The 17,668-nt window shown below is 49.3% G+C and overlaps 2 protein-coding genes across 3 annotated transcripts in view; one reads left to right on the top strand and one right to left on the bottom strand.

Moving 5' to 3' along the window:
* SCFD2 (sec1 family domain containing 2) overlaps positions 1-11,575 on the top strand; it is a 215,067-nt gene extending 203,492 nt beyond the window's left edge. Inside the window, exons 8-10 of one of the 2 annotated variants that reach the window (XM_068403521.1) lie at positions 5,696-5,815; positions 9,894-10,012; positions 10,734-11,575. In XM_068403521.1, the coding sequence (XP_068259622.1) occupies positions 5,696-5,815; positions 9,894-9,986 (213 nt within the window). In that variant the 3' untranslated portion in view covers positions 9,987-10,012; positions 10,734-11,575. Of the gene's footprint in view, positions 1-5,695; positions 5,816-9,893 lie in introns of both variants that reach the window. The other variant, XM_068403520.1, reaches the window with a different exon arrangement.
* A 2,737-nt stretch (positions 11,576-14,312) lies between these two features.
* Positions 14,313-17,102, bottom strand: RASL11B (RAS like family 11 member B). Its single transcript, XM_068403973.1, has 4 exons — positions 16,976-17,102; positions 16,829-16,885; positions 15,625-15,701; positions 14,313-14,780 (listed from the first exon to the last, which is right to left on the bottom strand). The coding sequence occupies exons 1-4, from the start codon at positions 17,100-17,102 to the stop codon at positions 14,313-14,315; spliced, it is 729 nt and encodes a 242-aa protein (XP_068260074.1).
* Between the last annotated feature and the right edge of the window lie 566 nt (positions 17,103-17,668).

Raw genomic sequence — 17,668 nt, 5'->3', positions numbered from 1 at the left:
CATTTCCCTAGAAACACAGAATCACAGAATCACAGAATGTTAGGGATTGGAAGGGACCTTGAAAGATCATCTAGTCCAATCCCCCTGCCGGAGCAGGATTGCCTAGACCATATCACACAGGAACGCGTCCAGGCGGGTTTTGAATGTCTCCAGAGAAGGAGACTCCACAACCTCTCTGGGCAGCCTGTTCCAGTGTTCGGTCACCCTCACCGTAAAGAAGTTTTTCCTCATATTTAAGTGGAACCTCCTGTGTTCCAGCTTGCACCCATTGCCCCTTGTCCTGTCAAGGGATGTCACTGAGAAGAGCCTGGCTCCATCCTCATGACACTTGCCCTTTACATATTTAGAAACATTAATGAGGTCACCCCTCAGTCTCCTCTTCTCTAAGCTAAAGAGACCCAGCTCCCTCAGCCTCTCCTCATAAGGGAGATGTTCCACTCCCTTAATCATCTTCGTGGCTCTGCGCTGGACTCTCTCTAGCAGTTCCCTGTCCTTCTTGAACTGAGGGGCCCACAACTGGACACAATACTCCAGATGCGGCCTCACCAGGGCAGAGTAAAGGGGGAGGAGAACCTCTCTCGACCTGCTAACCACACCCCTTCTAATACACCCCAGGATGCCATTGGCCTTCTTGGTCACAAGGGCACACTGCTGGCTCATGGTCATCCTGCTGTCCACTAGGACCCCCAGGTCCCTTTCCCCTACGCTGCTCTCCAACAGGTCTGTCCCCAACTTGTACTGGTACATGGGGTTGTTCTTGCCCAGATGCAGGACTCTACACTTGCCCTTGTTATATTTCATTAAATTTCTCCCCGCCCAACTCTCCAGCCTGTCCAGGTCTCTCTGAATGGCTGCGCAGCCTTCCGGCGCGTCAGCCACTCCTCCCAGTTTTGTGTCATCAGTGAACTTGCTGACAGCGCACTCTAATCCCTCATCCAAGTAATTAATGAATATATTGAATAGAACTGGTCCCAGAACCGACCCTTGCGGGACTCCGCTAGACACAGACCTCCAACTGGACTCTGTCCCATTGACCACCACTCTCTGGCTTCTTTCCTTCAGCCAGTTCACAATCCACCTCACTACCCGATCATCCAGACCACACTTCCCCAGTTTAGCTGCGAGGATGCTGTGGGAGACAGTGTCAAACGCTTTACTGAAATCGAGATAGACCACATCCACAGCTTTACCATCATCTATCCACCAGGTTATGTCCTCATAAAAGGCTATCAAGTTGGTTAAGCATGACTTCCCCTTGGTGAAGCCATGCTGAGTGCCCCTAATGATCCCCCTATCCTTGATGTGCCTAGAGACAGCACCAAGGACAAGTTGTTCCATCACCTTTCCGGGGATGGAGGTGAGGCTCACCGGTCTATAGTTACCCGGGTCCTCCTTCTTGCCCTTTTGAAGACTGGAGTGACATTTGCTTTCCTCCAGTCCTCAGGCACCTCTCCCGTTCCCCACGACTTAGCAAAGATGATGGAGAGTGGCCTAGCAATGACTTCCGCCAGCTCCCTCAGCACCCGCGGGTGCATCCCATCAGGGCCCATGGATTTATGGACGTCCAGATTGCTTAATTGGTCCCTGACCCAGCCCTCATCTACCAAGACAGATTCCTCCTCTATCCTGACTTCTTCTGGGGCCTCAGGGGTCCGGGGCTCCTCAGGACAGCCTCCAACAGTATAGACACAGGCAAAGAAGGCATTCAGTAACTCCGCCTTCTTTTTATCCTCTGTCTCCAGGGCACCCACCTCATTCATCAGTGGGCCTACATTGCCTCTAGTGTTGGCTTTACCTGCAATGTATTTGAAGAAGCCCTTTCTGTTGTCCTTGACCTCTCTTGCAAGGTTTAATTCCAAGGAGGCCTTAGCTTTCCTAGTTGCCTCCTCTGACAACAGACTTCTATTCCTCCCAAGTGGCCAGTCCCTCCTTCCATGATCTGTACACCCTCTTCTTCCACTTGAGTTTGCCCAGCAGTTCCCTGTTTAACCATGTAGGTCTCCTGGTACCCTTCCTTGACTTCCTACCTGCTGGGATGCTCTGATCTTGAGCTCGGAAGAAGCAGTCCTTGAATGCTAACCAACTATCTTGGGCCCCCTTACCTTCTAGTACCCTGTCCCATGGGATTTCCCCTAGCAATTGCTTGAAAAGGCCAAAGTTGGCCCTCCTGAAGTCCAGGGTTGCGATTCTGCTAGCTATTCTGTTCCTGCCACATGAGATCCTGAACTCTACCATCTCATGGTCACTACAACCAAGGCTGCCCTCAACCTTCACCGCTTCAACCAGACCCTCCTTGTTAGTGAGGATAAGATCCAGCAGCGCTCCTCTCCTAGTTGGCTCATCCACCATTTGCATCAGAAAGTTATCATCAATGCACTGGAGGAACCTTCTGGACTGAGGATGGCTGGCTGAGTAGGCCTCCCAGCAAATATCAGGGTAGTTGAAATCCCCCATGACAACCAGGCCCTGTAATTGCGAGACTGCTCTCAGCTGCCTGTAGAAGGCCTCATCACCCTCCTCATCCTGATCCGGTGGCCTGTAATAGACACCCACAACAGTATCACCCGTGCCAGCCTGCCCCTTAATTCATACCTACAAACTCTCAACTCGCTCCTGATCTGCCCCTGGACAGAACTCAATACATTCTAGCTGCTCACTCACATAAAGAGCAACTCCACCACCTCTCCTTAGTGGCCTGTCTTTCCTGAACAAGACATAGCCATCCATGACCACATTCCAGTCATGCAAGGCGTCCCACCAAGTCTCTGTAATTGCCACTAGATCATAGCCCCCCGACCGAACACGGATTTCCAACTCCTCCTGTTTATTCCCCATGCTGCGCGCATTGGTGTACAGGCATTTCAGGGAGCGAGCTGAGCACACCAATTTCACCCCAGGGGGATGGGAGGCCTCCTGGTCTACCTCAACACTAGAGCGTTGCCCCAGTGCTGCAAGCCCAGCTACTACCCCATCCCCCTTCGAGTCTAGTTTAAAGCTCTCCGAATGAGCCCTGCTAATTCCTGTCCCAGAACCCTTTTGCCCCTACGACATAAGCCTTTCCCATGTATTACAGTCACGCCTGTTGTCTTATAAAACCAGCCATTATCAAAGAACACAAAGCCCTGCCTGTAGCACCAGTCTCGTAGCCAGGCATTAATAGAGAGAATCCTACTATTCCATCCCACGTCATCACCTGAAAATGGAAGGAGGGAGGAGAAAACAACTTGTGCCCCAGACTCTTTCACCAACCGTCCTAGGGCCTTGTAGTCTTTCTTCATCCCCCTCAGACTACGGGATGCAGCTTCTTCCCCACCTGTCTGGAAGATGAGCAGGGGGTAGTAGTCTGTGGCCTTCACCAGACTGGGGAGTTTCACAGAATGTTAGGGATTGGAAGGGACCTCGAAAGATCATTTAGTCCAATCCCCCTGCCGGAGCAGGATTGCCTAGACCATACCACGCAGGAACGCGTCCAGGCGGGTTTTGAATGTCTCCAGAGAAGGAGACTCCACAACCTCTCTGGGCAGCCTGTTCCAGTGTTCGGTCACCCTCACCGTAAAGAAGTTTTTCCTCATATTTAAGTGGAACCTCCTGTGTTCCAGCTTGCACCCATTGCCCCTTGTCCTGTCAAGGGATGTCACTGAGAAGAGCCTGGCTCCATCCTCATGACACTTGCCCTTTACATATTTAGAAACATTAATGAGGTCACCCCTCAGTCTCCTCTTCTCTAAGCTAAAGAGACCCAGCTCCCTCAGCCTCTCCTCATAAGGGAGATGTTCCACTCCCTTAATCATCTTCGTGGCTCTGCGCTGGACTCTCTCTAGCAGTTCCCTGTCCTTCTTGAACTGAGGGGCCCACAACTGGACACAATACTCCAGATGCGGCCTCACCAGGGCAGAGTAGAGGGGGAGGAGAACCTCTCTCGACCTGCTGACCACACCCCTTCTAATACACCCCAGGATGCCATTGGCCTTCTTGGCCACAAGGGCACACTGCTGGCTCATGGTCATCCTGCTGTCCACTAGGACCCCCAGGTCCCTTTCCCCTACGCTGCTCTCCAACAGGTCTGTCCCCAACTTGTACTGGTACATGGGGTTGTTCTTGCCCAGATGCAGGACTCTACACTTGCCCTTGTTATATTTCATTAAGTTTCTCCCCGCCCAACTCTCCAGCCTGTCCAGGTCTCTCTGAATGGCTGCGCAGCCTTCCGGTGTGTCAGCCACTCCTCCCAGTTTTGTGTCATCAGCGAACTTGCTGACAGTGCACTCTATTCCCTCATCCAAGTCATTAATGAATATATTGAATAGAACCGGGCTCCAGGCAGGCTGCAGACCTCCCTGTGATGGGGGTCAGCTCTGCATATTGGGCCCTCAGATCCCTTTAGGAAGGAATCTCCAACCACTAAAACTCTTCTCTTCTTCCTTGTGGAGGAGGTAGCTATACGCCTGTCAGGTTTTTCTGACTGTGGTGGGACCTCTGATATAGGTTGCCTCTCCACCACATCCCCATTGGACCGGCTGTATTCCACTAGGGCTTCATATCTATTGCTCAGAGGCACCTGTGGAGGCAAGGTAGGCAAGGAGGGCACTCGCCTTTTGCCACGGCCATAGACTTGCCTCCACTCACTCCTCTCCTCTAGGTTATTGTTTTCCACCTGAGAGGGGCAGAGTACAGGGGTCCCTCGATCCTGGGAGCTCTCCGGCAGGTGCTCCCATTTTTGTTGCAGGGAGGGCAGAGCCTGGCTCCACCAGTCTATCTCCATTTCAGCCTCCCGAATGCTCCTAAGCCTTTCTACTTTGGCTTGAAGCCTTTCAACCTGGCTTTGCAGCTGTGCCGCTCGGCCGAGCAGATCATCTACTTGCTCACAGCGCACGCAGCCCCCTGACACCACAGAGACGCTGTAGCATTCCCTGCAGCCTGCGACCTGCACCATCGCCTCCTTCCGTGGGAGCTCTGTCTGGGTTCCCACATCCATTTTGGTCTTCTTCCGCCGGATAGATACCATTGTTCTTTCACTGAGCTGGGAAATACCTGTTGGTGACACCCCTGGTTCACAGCTCCTTGGCACCTTCCTCGCCTTGTGCACTGGGAGGGAGTCAGCGCCCTCCCCAACGAGCTGCAAACTGCTGCGGCCTCTCCCGCCCTGGGACACACCCAGTCACTGCTGACTCACACAGTCACTGCTGACTCTCCCTCTCCCCTCTGGACAGGGACTAGTCCCTGCCCTCCAGGAGGCTTTTTATCACCTGACCACAGGGGGTGGTGCGTTTAAATCGCTTAAATCGCCCGCCGTGCCTCCGGCTACGCCCCGTCCTCTCCTGATTCGTTGCCGGGAACCTCCGGGTCCGGGGTCAGAGGGAAGCAGCTCGGGGCTGATGCTCGTGGCGGGCTCGGGGGGTGCCCAGAGTACGAAAACCACCCGGTTAAGCCCGATGTCGCCCTCGCCCCCGCACTAACCTCAAGTCGCTGCCGCCGCTGTCGCTGCTGCCGCCGCTGTCCAACAGTTCATTAGTTTTAACCGGACGTCATCCCCATCAGTTTCCCTCTCAGCTGCTACAGAAACCAGCATGCCGTGAATATTTCTTTCTGAGCTTTCTCATTAGTCTTCCTCCAGCAGCTCAGGGAGCCGATCACTGCTAGTCCATAGGTTTGGAGTTGGACTGAGCAACTACTAATAATTCTTTCCTTCATTTTACAGGTGAATCGCCCTCACCCTGGTGATCATCCTCTTCTGATCATCTTTATGGTTGGTGGAGTGACAGTGTCTGAGGTCAAAATGGTGAAGGATCTGGTAGCAACACGCAGACCTGGTACTCAGGTAAAAACAGCTCTAAATGTACAGTTCCTATCTGAACAAAGATTAAGAAAATTCATCAGATAATGTTCCCTATAGCACTGGTACCAAACCTACATAAAGCCACAGCCACCACGGACAGGAATGGTGTTAGGCTTTGCTGTGAAACATCTGTAGGCAACAAGTGTTCAGGCACCAAGGGCCTGTTTTTTACATGTTAGAGTCAGCAATAAAAGTTCAAACGAAGGTTGGAGACTTCAGAACAGGCTGGCATTATTCTGAAGGATCTTTCATCATGTCTCAAAAGATTCATTTCTTGGTTTTCTTTATAAATAGAACCACTTGCTGTCCAAAAGGCTACAGGCTCCCTGGCAGTGCACCTACAGGACATAGCATGGGGATGCTCAGAAGGAGGCTGCCGAGGGTCTTGGTACCATCTAGTGACATATCAGTGGTGATCCTGCAGACAAGTCAATCAGCATTGCAAGGTAAATTAGCCTGGATACAGCTGTACTGGCTTCTGGTCCAGGCCAGGTATCTCTGATAGATACCTGACCGCTAGATGCCTTAAGTAGCCTGAAGTAGGTGATGTGGAGAAAGCCCCAAGTCTCTGCAGCCGTTGGATGTGCTGTCAGACTCCTGGAAGGAGGATGGCTCCCACAGTGAAGCTTCAATAGCGTCCATGCAGCTGGTCTTTGCCTCTTCCACTCTCTGGCAGCAGAACTTGACTACAACAGCTGTCACCTGAATGGTCTGGGGAGGCAGAGGAGGACGGATGGGCTTTGGTGGCGTCTGAGATGTTAAAAATTGTTGCTAACTGTGGAGGAGTGTGTACAAGAGCAATCAAGTATCTGCTGAGTAGTGCAGATGTACAGGGTAATCTAAAAACTGCAAAGAAGTGCTGTGTAACCGGCTTCATCATAAACATGTCTAGTTTCCAGGGTGTCTTGTAAACATCTTGTTTTCAATTCCTATGGAATGCAGTTTTGATCAGTGAGATATCATTAGCAAAACGGAGCCAACCAAAGGCTGAGCAGCGCCTGGGTTTGACACGTGTTTTCCACGTTTTGGTTGTCTTTGCAAGGCAGTCTCAAGCAGTATTTTGTAAGACAGGGAGCCATTTTTAGCTATGTTTTTTGATCTGATAACACATTTCTCCCCAGTTAGCCTATTGCTAATCTCTTCAAAACAGCGAATAAAATTCTTTCCCATCCTGAAGGGGGATTGAGTTGTAACACACTGATGGACAAGTTAATCCACACCCGAAATGTATTAATACACCCTGAAAGATAAGCAGAGGTTTAACATGTGAGTGGGTTGAGAACTATGCAGGGAGGCTTTTGACTGGTTTTCTAGAGGGACTGGAGGCTTGACAGTGGTGACATGGGATCTGGTGTTGCTTTGCTTTGGCTTAACCCCAGCGGCAGGTCACCCTCTGAGGCAGATTCCTAAAGAATTTTAAGCTTGTACTGCATCTTGCCCTTTGTCCAAATGTGCTGTGTTAGAGGTGAAAGGACTTGGGGGGAGAGGCGGGAGGAGGAAGAGAAAGAAGAAAAGAAGCAGTTGTGCAAGTCTCTCATATGAAAAAAGTTTATGAGTTAGTTGGATTTACCTGGATTTCTGCACTATAGCTGTGAATATGTGCCACCTGTTTGGGATTATTCTCTTTTCAAAAGCCAGGCATTTGTCTAACTCAAGCCAGCGTTTAACAGAGCTTTTTTGTGGTGTTCAGGCAATCAGGTTCAAGCATCAGGGGAACTCTGGCCTCCCAAGTCCCTTCCAGTCAAACAATGCACTGACATTTATATTAATTATTGGCTCTTGGAGAAATAGTGAGACATGTGAGTGCAAAAATAACGACTTGAGGAAAGTAGCAGAAAAACTGGAAGGACGCACTGATTACTTCAGCAGTTGTTTGGAGTTGAGGCAAGTGACATTTAGATGTGGAGTAGGAGACACATGTTTCCATCCACAGAACTACTCTGCTTCTGAATATAAATGACAAATTTATTTCTCATGGAGGAGCACAGAGGAATACAGCGTTTCCTACACATCATTTGTTTTGGATGGTGGTGCATAGCTCCCCTAACCTAGTGAGAAGTATCCTACTTTCAAAGGAAGAAATTACCTTTTTTTTTAATGCTTTAATCAGGAGAGTAAAAAAGGGGAAAGAGCATGAGTGGGTGTTTCACCCTCCCTCCTCCCAACATGTACAACCATCTATGTGGTTGTGGCTGAGGCAGGCAGACAGAGAAACCTCTCCAGATGCACCATCAGATGTCAGCTGCATTCTTCCCTGCCCTCTGCTGAGGGGGAACTGCCCATAGCAGCACAGTGGGTCAGGAGGGGAGCTCCTGGCTCCTCCACCTCGGCTGCCATCCGGAGGGATATTCCTCCAGGTGAAGCATCAAAGACAGACATGCTGTACTGAACAAGGAGAATGTCTGCAAAGGAGATACACTGTCCTGAAGAGATCTGCCTGGAGAAGAGATGGGCATTACTTATCTGGGCAATTCCCCACTTCTCTGTAAAAATGAAGGAAAAAATATTCACATTTATCCCCCTCAATGAGCACGCAGAGCTGTTGGGGGGAAAGGAGGGAAGTCCCACTGTATTTCGCTGCATCCTTTCCTAAGATGTTAGAGTTGCAGCTCTCGTTGTTCTCTCTGGGCTTGCTCTTAGTTGCACAAATCCCCTCAGGGTTCAGTGCTGAGACTCCAAGAAGAAATTGCTTTTATCTGGCAGTGGCTATTGTTGATGTTTGGCTTGTACACCAAAAAACTTTGGTAACGTGTCCCCTCGTGTTTTTCAGAATTAAACTGCATGATAACAAGATGAGCACATACTGTGCTATAGTCTGATTCTCACGTAACATAAGTAAGGCAGTGTCAGCCTTTGGCATCTGCAAATTACAGAGAGTTTTTCAGCCATAGGAAGAAGCAGCAATAATCAGTGTCAGTTTGCCGCAGATTGCGTGGGAGGACAAGGGAAGGGGAGAAGTGAGGGGGAGGCTATCATCAGTACAGAAGGGATCTGTAGTAACTTAAGTCCAGATTCCTTTCATTATTTGAAGTGAAAAGATGAAAGAAGGAACAACAAAAAAAGTTGAAATGCGGCACTACCGCACGTTTAAGCCATGCGATGAAGAGCACAAGCGGTTTGATAGGAAAGGAGACTGCAGGAAATGGACACACAGATATGCTCCGTTGTTGATGCTTGTGCTGCTTCTCCTCAGATTTGCACTGAAGAAGCAAAGTCATGTTGAAGTGGACTAGTAAAATAAATCTGCCCCCACGTCCCTGCCTGCAGTCCTGACCCTACAAACACAACTGAACTGGGGACTTTGTAAGAGCAGTGTCCTACAACTTTGACCCTGAGTTAGCTCCACGCAGCAAGAGCATATGAGCTTGCTCCTTGCTGATAGCTTTGCCCTGCAGAGAAGCCTTCGTGCTAGGCACCTACATACTGGTTTTCACTTAAGAAAAACAGATACCTGCATCTAGCAGGGTGCGTATCATGGCTGTAGTGAGCAACGGGCCCATTCATCGGACTAGTCTTGGATTAAAAATTTGAACAAACAAAAGTGATTGATAGCATCTTGACAGTGCTCAAGCCTTGGTCCTGATGTGCAGACCTGCCTGGGCCTGCCCTGAAGAGATGTTTCTGAACAGGGACTGTGGCTCCCCACAGCAGGCCGGCAGCATTTCTGTGGTGCTCACCTTAACCTTCAACTGAGAGGAAACAGCCATCACTCAAAACTGTGCTATAGGGCAGGAAACCCCTGCTTCATCAGCTGGTGCCTCACAGTAGACACAATGGCAGTCACAACAAGTCACTGGTTAAGATGTGGGTAGAAGTGAGCCAAAGCACACATTCATGAACAGTACAATGCTACCAGTCATTATGCTCCTTAAAGTGATTTAACTACAGTTATTAGTGAGCAGACAGTTTCACTGGGCAAGTTGTATTGCCCTGTCAGTAAACACCAGAAACACACAGCCTGTGTAGTGCTGGGTGAAGCAAACAGTTCATACCCACGGCTCATTAGTACTGCCACCAGTCTCGGTCCCCTTCACTTGTCGCTTCTCTTTCCCCCTTTCAGGTAATCGTGCTCTCCTCTGCACTCCTGACACCACGTACGGCTATTGAGTTGTTGTTTGCCACAGACCGTCTCCAGCCTGACACCGATATCTGATGGGGGAGGATCTGTGGAGAAGATGAGTGAGTGCCTCAGCTGGAAGCATCAAATCCCTGGTCTGTCACTCTTCCCAATAGCCCTCCAAAAAATGGCATGTCCCCTGCTGCAGTTATGGCTCCAGCTGAAGCAGCTGGGTGCCTGGCTGCAAGGGAACATGTGCAGCTCACAGGCAGCTCTTCAAAATGGTCCAGTTGTCCAGCAACAACTCCCTCCTCCTCAACGGTAACACCATCCAGTGCTGAATCACCCCAGCCCTGCTTGGCATGGTGAGGATGATCGCTTGTAATAATTCCCTAGAAAAGGAGCAGCTAAGGACAAGGTGATGCTGAATTCGAACTCCCCAAGCAGTACTTTTTCCTCTGAGTATTCCTGGTGGTTTCGCTGGGATTGCTTTTGGTGGGAAACGCTGCTGAGGGAGTGAAGGGCTAGCAAAATCTACCCTCTCTGTCTTGCTACCTTGCAAAACGTGTGTGCCTTACACAGAGTTAACAGCTTCTGCTCTTACTTCATCCCTCACCCCAGGGAGGTCATGCAGCACCGCCCTGATTTAGCCAGCAGAGCAGCTCCTGTTCGGTGATGTTCTCCTGTCTCCCGGCGGGACTGGTAGAGTCAGAGAAGCGGAGAGCCAGACTCAAGGGCTGGGTTATGTGGCTGCTTCTCTCTCAGCTTCCCATTTCCTGCTCTAGTTTCTCCACCCACGATCCCGGGAGAAAAGGCTGTTTCTGATGGCACACTTCTCCGTAGGTTTACGCAGGAGCACATATGGACTGTGATGGTGTGATGATAACCCTGGAAGAATCCTCCCCTCACATGCATTTAAAAAAGAAAAAGAGGAAAAAAAAAAGCACAATCCCATTTTTAAGGGGCCGCAGTGACAGTCTTCCTTGAGCTAGATTGCTGCACAGCATGATTAGAGAACAGCTGCTATCAGATTTAGTTATGTAATTTTTCTTTATAAAACTTTGCTACAGTCTGGGATAAAAAAAGCAGCAGCCAATAGAGAGTGTGATTGCGACTATGTGTAGCGCCAAGGCTTCCGAATTGCAACATAAAATGGTGGAGCTCTAAAGCTGCATCCTCTTGCTTCATCCAAGGGATGCTAAGTCTACAGCTTACACTGAGATGAGAATGTGAAATTATAAGTGACATTCACTGTATCATAGCATTCTTTATTGTGCCAAAGGAATAGATTAAATGGGAAGCAGCTTTTTAACCTTTGTTCACTAGCTAGCGTAAGTTCTCTTAAATGTTTATAATGGTCTTCAGAAAAGGGTGCATTTTGATTTAAATTCACTTTTGAGTGGCTGGATGGAAACAATGGACTGATTATAAAGCATGGACAATGTCGCCTCTATGGAAGAGAAATTTATAAGAATGACTGTAGAATGGAACTTTGTGCTATAAAAAAAATGAGAAATATTATGAGATTGCAATGTTAAAAGCTCAAGAAATAGTTCGAAAGAGCAACTGGAAAGCAACTAGGCACTCTCTTGGTTTCTTTTCTGTTCTTCTGTACTGTTTAATCTTAGAATATGGATGTTTTGTAAATTCTATAATCAATAAAGCAATGCTCTTACAACGCCAAACCTCATCCATCTTCTCCTTCTCTCCTAGTATGCAGGGCTACATGTGCCAGGACTGCGTATTCCTGCAACCCCTTTTTTCTTTTGCATTATTTGATTGCCCCTAAAAACCTAGCCCTTCTGTCTTAGGAGATGTCCTAGAAGGTTTTCCACACCCTACTGGTAGCAGAAGGGCTCTCCTACGTCCAATGGCCATTGCTGACTAGTGAGTTCAGATATTCACACCTCTGAGATGCTGCTGCTTTCCTGAGATGATGGAGGCTGGCAGTTGTGGTCTTCCTCCCCCACCTGTCTTTCATCAGATGCTCTCAGGTCTCTGACTTGGCCATCTAAGTACATACTGCATAGGCTAGTGAGAAGGGGTGGTGAGTTTAAGCAGACACTGGTGCTCTTGCACTTCCTATGGGTCACGTAGCTCCTCTGACTGTGGCAGAGACTAGTTTTCCAGGCCCAGACACACACTTTGGAGGAATCTTTTCAGACAGAGGGGCCACAGCTTTGGCAATGGATGCTGGGACTCAGCCACCATCTCGTACTCAAGTAGCTGAAGAGGTGAAAGAAGATGGTCCCAAAAACCTGCTCCTCTTCTAGACCAAGACTGCAGTGGAGTCTTTGCAGTGGCCCTAGTGTGACAGTTAGCTCCTTATTTGTAGGAAATAATAGCTGTAGTAGCTACACATAGCCTGTGCTTAGGGAAGAGGCCAGGGGGATGAGAGATCTCCTGCCAGTCACATATGTGAGTAGCAACAGCACAGAAGAGACTTTGCTTGGGCAGGTGCAGGACCACAGCAAGCAGTGTCTAAGTCCTCTGCGTGTGACACTAAGCTATACTCAAAAGGTAGGAAGAGGAGAAAATACAAAGCCACCCTTAGCAAATGGGTTTACCACTCTATTAATAAGCTAAGTAGTATTTGGTAATAAGCTCAGACTGGAAGGACAGGCTCAGTTTTGTTTGCAAGTCTAGTCCTAAGTCACTTGGCTAGTACTAGCTCATGGTCAGAAAGATTATCATCAGCAGGACCTTGTCAGGGTTTCCCCACACCAGGTGTGAGAGGTGCATGCTAACCAGGTGAGCCTGTGCAGCACCCACCCCTGTCCTAGCACAAACATCCTCCTCAGGAGGGCTCCCAGGAAAGCTACTTTAAGCATGAATAAAATAGTTGAAGGCTTGCAAGGTGATTAAATTCTTCATTGTGATATAGCTCAATATGTAAAGCTTCTCTTTTTTTTTGAAGAAAGTGGCAGGTGCTTAAAAGACTTGTTGTTCTAGATTTTGACCTACCTCACACTATTCCTTTCTCAATGGAGTTGTTTTTTTGACAGGGGGAAATGAAGAATCCCATTTTAATTTGAAAGGTCTCTGCCTTACTCAGTTCCTCTCCTAAAAGAATTTCTTAAAAGGAAGTTGTAAAGCAGTTGCAAGAGCTCCCCTGCTGTGGTTTATGCTAATAAAGCAACAGGACAGGCAGGAAAGGCCTTCTGACAGTTTCTGCAATGTATGTTAACTACCTTGAGAGAACTATTACTTTGTCTCAACATTTCACTGCTTATTGCCCATTGTTTCTCACCCATGAAGAACACACAAGAAAACGTGCAATTCAAAAATTTTATGTTGAACCAGGCAGTAAGAATGAAAAGTCCCCTCCCGAGGGGGAGTAACTGTACAGAAAATAAATAAGTTACAGCTTAAACAAAAGCACAACTGGCTTTTTAAAGTGCATGTGTATAAGGCCCTTAGGCTGTGAACTCCATTGGCTCAATGTAAAAAAAAAAAAAGTTATCTATATAAAAATCTGCCACATGTTTAAGTGTGAAGAGAGACTGGCTCTGCTCAGAACAAGCCACCAGCTTCATTGCCTGGAGCCAGCCGTGCTTCACACCAAGCTGAAGCACAGCCACATTCCTCCTGTGCCTACTGCACACAGAGGAGAGAAGTGTCTTAGATGGGCAGCTACAATGGACTATCACTCCAACTCTGCACTCATTCCTCAAAAGCTCCATGTTGGATCATTTAGTCTGGACAGTATTTTTTTTTTCAGACAGTAAAAAACCCACAAGTTATTTGTAATTAGATATGTTTACACCCTGCAGGCAATAGTTCTGCATACAAAGAGTCTGGTCAAGTTCTCAGCAATAGCATAGCTAGTAAAAAAATAAAGGACCATTGTTTACAGTCTTGATACCCAGTCCTGTCCACTTATTTTACACTTATTTTTACAGAAAAATTTCTTGTTTGCTTATTTGTTTTGAAATATGTGGGAAATAAACAGTTCTACTGTGCAATAAAATTAAACAGATACATCAGGCTGTCCTTCATCCAAGTGAAAACAAGACTCAAGTGGTTACTTCTGAACAGTGAACTGCAGCTCGGGGTGTTGCCCTGCTCAAGTACAAGTTCGGTTACAGCTAAAAGGTTGTTTCTGCACAAATGAAAGCCAAATCTGTCCGACTGGAGAAAAGGCAAACTGAAAGCTCAATTCATTTACTGGAGAGTTCCTTTTCCAGATGAAAATACTTGTTCTACAAGTCACATCCTAGAACCATTTCAAGAGTTTGAGAGTTTTTTCCTTTTCCAATCTGCCACTGTTCCTTTTTTAAGGAACTGCTTGTTTCTACAGCCATGCGAAAGGCTACCTGAACCATCCTTCTTTCACAATGCCTCAGACTCTAGATGTGCCAGTGTTAAACACCCCAGGTTTCAATCTCAGCCTAAACACTGGGAAGACCAACAGCTCTGCTGTCAAACAGAAGTGACAGTCCTCACTTTGGCAGACAAAGCTTGCTTAAACCTTCTCTTCAGATCCTGCATGTTGGGCGATTTTGGCCGTGGAATGAGAGAGGTTCTCCGCCTCTCAGGGGTGCTGGTTGTTTGCTGTTTACTGACTTCTTTACAGAGGAGGTGGAAGGCATTGAAGACATCGTTATAGTTTTCACTGACAGATACTTCATAGAAAGTACAGCCCAGCATGTTGGCCAGCTGAAGTCCATGCTGAGGCTCCACCTCTTTAATATGCAAGAGATCAGCTTTGTTTGCAACGATGACAACGGGGACTGCGTTTCCTGGATGCAGCTGTCGAACGTGATGGTAAAGGTGACTGAGGAGTTCATAACTCTTATAGTCTGTGATGGAGAAGACAATCACCAGGGCATCTGCCCAGCGAATGCATCTGTTCAGCTGCTCATTACAATCCAGACTGTGCTCATGGATCTAAAAAATGAATGGTCTCAAATCAGATAGCTGAAGTCGTAAAAGATTAAAGGAACCTGTCATTAAGAGTCTGTAAAGCCTAATAGCATTTTACAGCTTCAGACATATATATTTGCATTTCACATTGTTAAGTACAAACTTAATCTCAGCATGGCGAATAAATGCATATGTTGATTCAGCTGCAAAAAGCTGGAATTTAACACTGGAGTTTTCTATACTCAAATGGAAAATTGACCTGAGTAGTTCTGCATGCAGAGAAAGACTTTGTAGTTCCACAGAATGGGAAATTAACTGGCTAGACAGTAAGTCTGGGGAAGCAAAGATATGAGCTGGAAGCATTTAGACCTGGAGCATTGCCCAGTTCAAAAAGGCAACAATCCAGCATTACTCAGGTCTATACATTCAAAACTTTAACTTGTGACACACTAATGAGCACAGCCACAATACAGCAGACTTCGCTTTCTATCACACACATTTACAAAGCTTGTTGGGCAGTGCTTATGACATTTTTTTCCACATGTACCTTATTTGCACAGAATTGTTTCTGGTTTTGTGTCTGATGTTCCCAACATACAGGAACAAGACACTTAAGTAATTCAGCCAATCAAAATTTAATGGGCCTCCAGTTTATGGACAATTCACCAAAACACTGAGTTGTTGTACTACCAGCATACTACAGGAACGCAACACATCTGGCTTCACTGGTTATAGCAAAGTTACCACCTCTCCCACACAGAACACCACACTCTGAAATGGATCATAACAAGATGCTACACACAGAGGGACACACACACACAAAATTTTTGAGCTGCTTTGGTGAACTGCATGGCTGCATCTAGCTCACCTGAACTCCTGGAGTATCTTGCACTTGAATAGCCAGCATCTCTCCATCTATCTGGATGTGTCTGCTGTAGAGATTACCTGACGAGAACAGCAACAGGTTCACAAGGACAGCCACCACTCTTACACACAGACAAATGTTGCTTCTGCTGCCCATTAGTTGCGCAAGAAAAGTTGTATCACTGTTTATGAAGTGAGGGACCAGTGTTACAAGGGTTTTTTGCGTGTAACAACCCATAAATGTATTCCTTTACTAGAAGCCTGGGATTTAATCTTGCGCTGACTTGTTTTGAAGCTTGGCATTTAATATTGTGCAGCTTAGAACTTGATCACGTCTTAAAACCTGTCTTAACTTAGATGATAAAGTAAGTGTGCAAAATAACCAGCTATTATAGAAAGGCAGCTTGCTTGACATTTGGTATTTCTGCACTTTAGCAAGCAATTTTTCTAAAAAGCTCTCTGCTGGCTGACCTATTTGTTGTTTTTTTCATTGTTTGGCTTTTTCAAGTTATTTTGTTAGTGGAATGCTGTATATTTTACATTCACATTAGTTTAGACTTTCCACTGTACTACACTCGAGCAAGTACATAACATCACCTCTTCACTTTCCCCATTAAGCTGGCACTGTCTACATGACTTAGCTGCTGGCATCATACAGTTTGCAAAGGATAATATCAGGTTTACAGAACGTTTTCTTGTTTTAGCTTAAAGACTTCTTCAAAGATGGACATTTTCAGCATGTGAAGTAAATTCTGTCAGAGAACGGGGACGCAGCAAAACACAGCGCTAGTGAAGCTGCGATCGTGAGCTGCGGGCTCGCTGGGACTGGCACGCAGCGGGCTGCGGGCTGCCGGGGCTGCGCGGGCAGCGGGCTGCCAGACTCGCCCTGCCCACCGCGGCGGGTCGGGCCGGTGCCCACACACCTGCCAGAGATACCCATAGCCCCGTTTTTCAGCGCGTTCTTTGATACATGGGACCTGGCTCAGTGCTGGCTTTCGCACGCCTACTCCCAGCACCCGCACGCCCCGCTCTCCAGCCCGGGCATCCCCTCGGGCAGCACCAGGGGACAAATCCGCCGGCGGAGCAGGGGCCGGGGTCCCGCTCTCACCTCACGATAACGCCCCCCCGCCCCCGCCGCGCCCCGCCCGGCCGCCGAGGGCCCGATCCCCAAGCCCGGCGGGAACAAAGCCGCGCCACCGCTCGCCTACCTGCGTTCCGCTCGTAGTCGCCGATGAACCGCCGGGTGAGGAACCGCACCACCAGCGCTGCGGGCAGGCACAGACAGGCAACCGTTAGCCGCGCTCCTCCGCCCCGCGCCGCCGCCCCGCGCCGTCCCGTCCCACCGCCCCCCTCACCTGTCTTGCCCACGCCGCTGCCCCCCACCACCGCGATCTTGACGAGGCGGGGCCGGGCGGTGGCGGGGCAGCCGTCGCTGCCGGGCGCGCACTCGGCGATGGTGCACATGCTCCGCGTCAGGCGCATGGCCGCTCCACCACCCCGCGCGCCGCCTGCCGCCACCGCTGCCGCTCCCCGCCGCTTTTCTCGCCCCCGCCCCCGCCCCAAGCCCCGCCCCCGCCCACCGGCGGCCACTCAGCGCGCCCGGTCGCCGCCTCGCCCCGCCCCGCTGCGAGTCCCGCCCCGCCGCGCAGAGCCGGGCGCGGGAGGCTGGCGGGGGCGGTGGGGAGCGCCCCGGGCCCCGGTCGGGACGGAGCCGCGGGCAGGGGGGTGGGGGCTGTCAGCAGCGAGGCGTTGCTGGGCATGATGAGGAGCCTGGACGTGTGTGTGCGCCTGTGTGACCTCCGCGCTCCCCCGGTGCCCAGCACCTCCCGCACCTCACGGCAACAGACCGCGCGTTCCCGCAGATCTCAGCGCCGGGGTTCCGCCTCAAAGTCCCGCTCAGGCAGACTCAAACGTATCCAGCACGGCCCAAAGGCTCGGTCACCTGTCCGGCTGTCACCCTGCCGGGGGTGCCTCAGCCCTGCCGCGGCGCAGGGGCGGGGGCCGGTCTGTGCCCGCCGCAGCCCCCCGCCGCCGGGAAGCCTGCCCGG

The sequence above is a fragment of the Nyctibius grandis genome, chromosome 6 (genome assembly GCF_013368605.1).
Source record: "Nyctibius grandis isolate bNycGra1 chromosome 6, bNycGra1.pri, whole genome shotgun sequence".
NCBI classification, from domain to species: Eukaryota; Metazoa; Chordata; class Aves; order Nyctibiiformes; family Nyctibiidae; genus Nyctibius; species Nyctibius grandis.
This window is presented reverse-complemented; position numbering and strand designations above follow the sequence as displayed.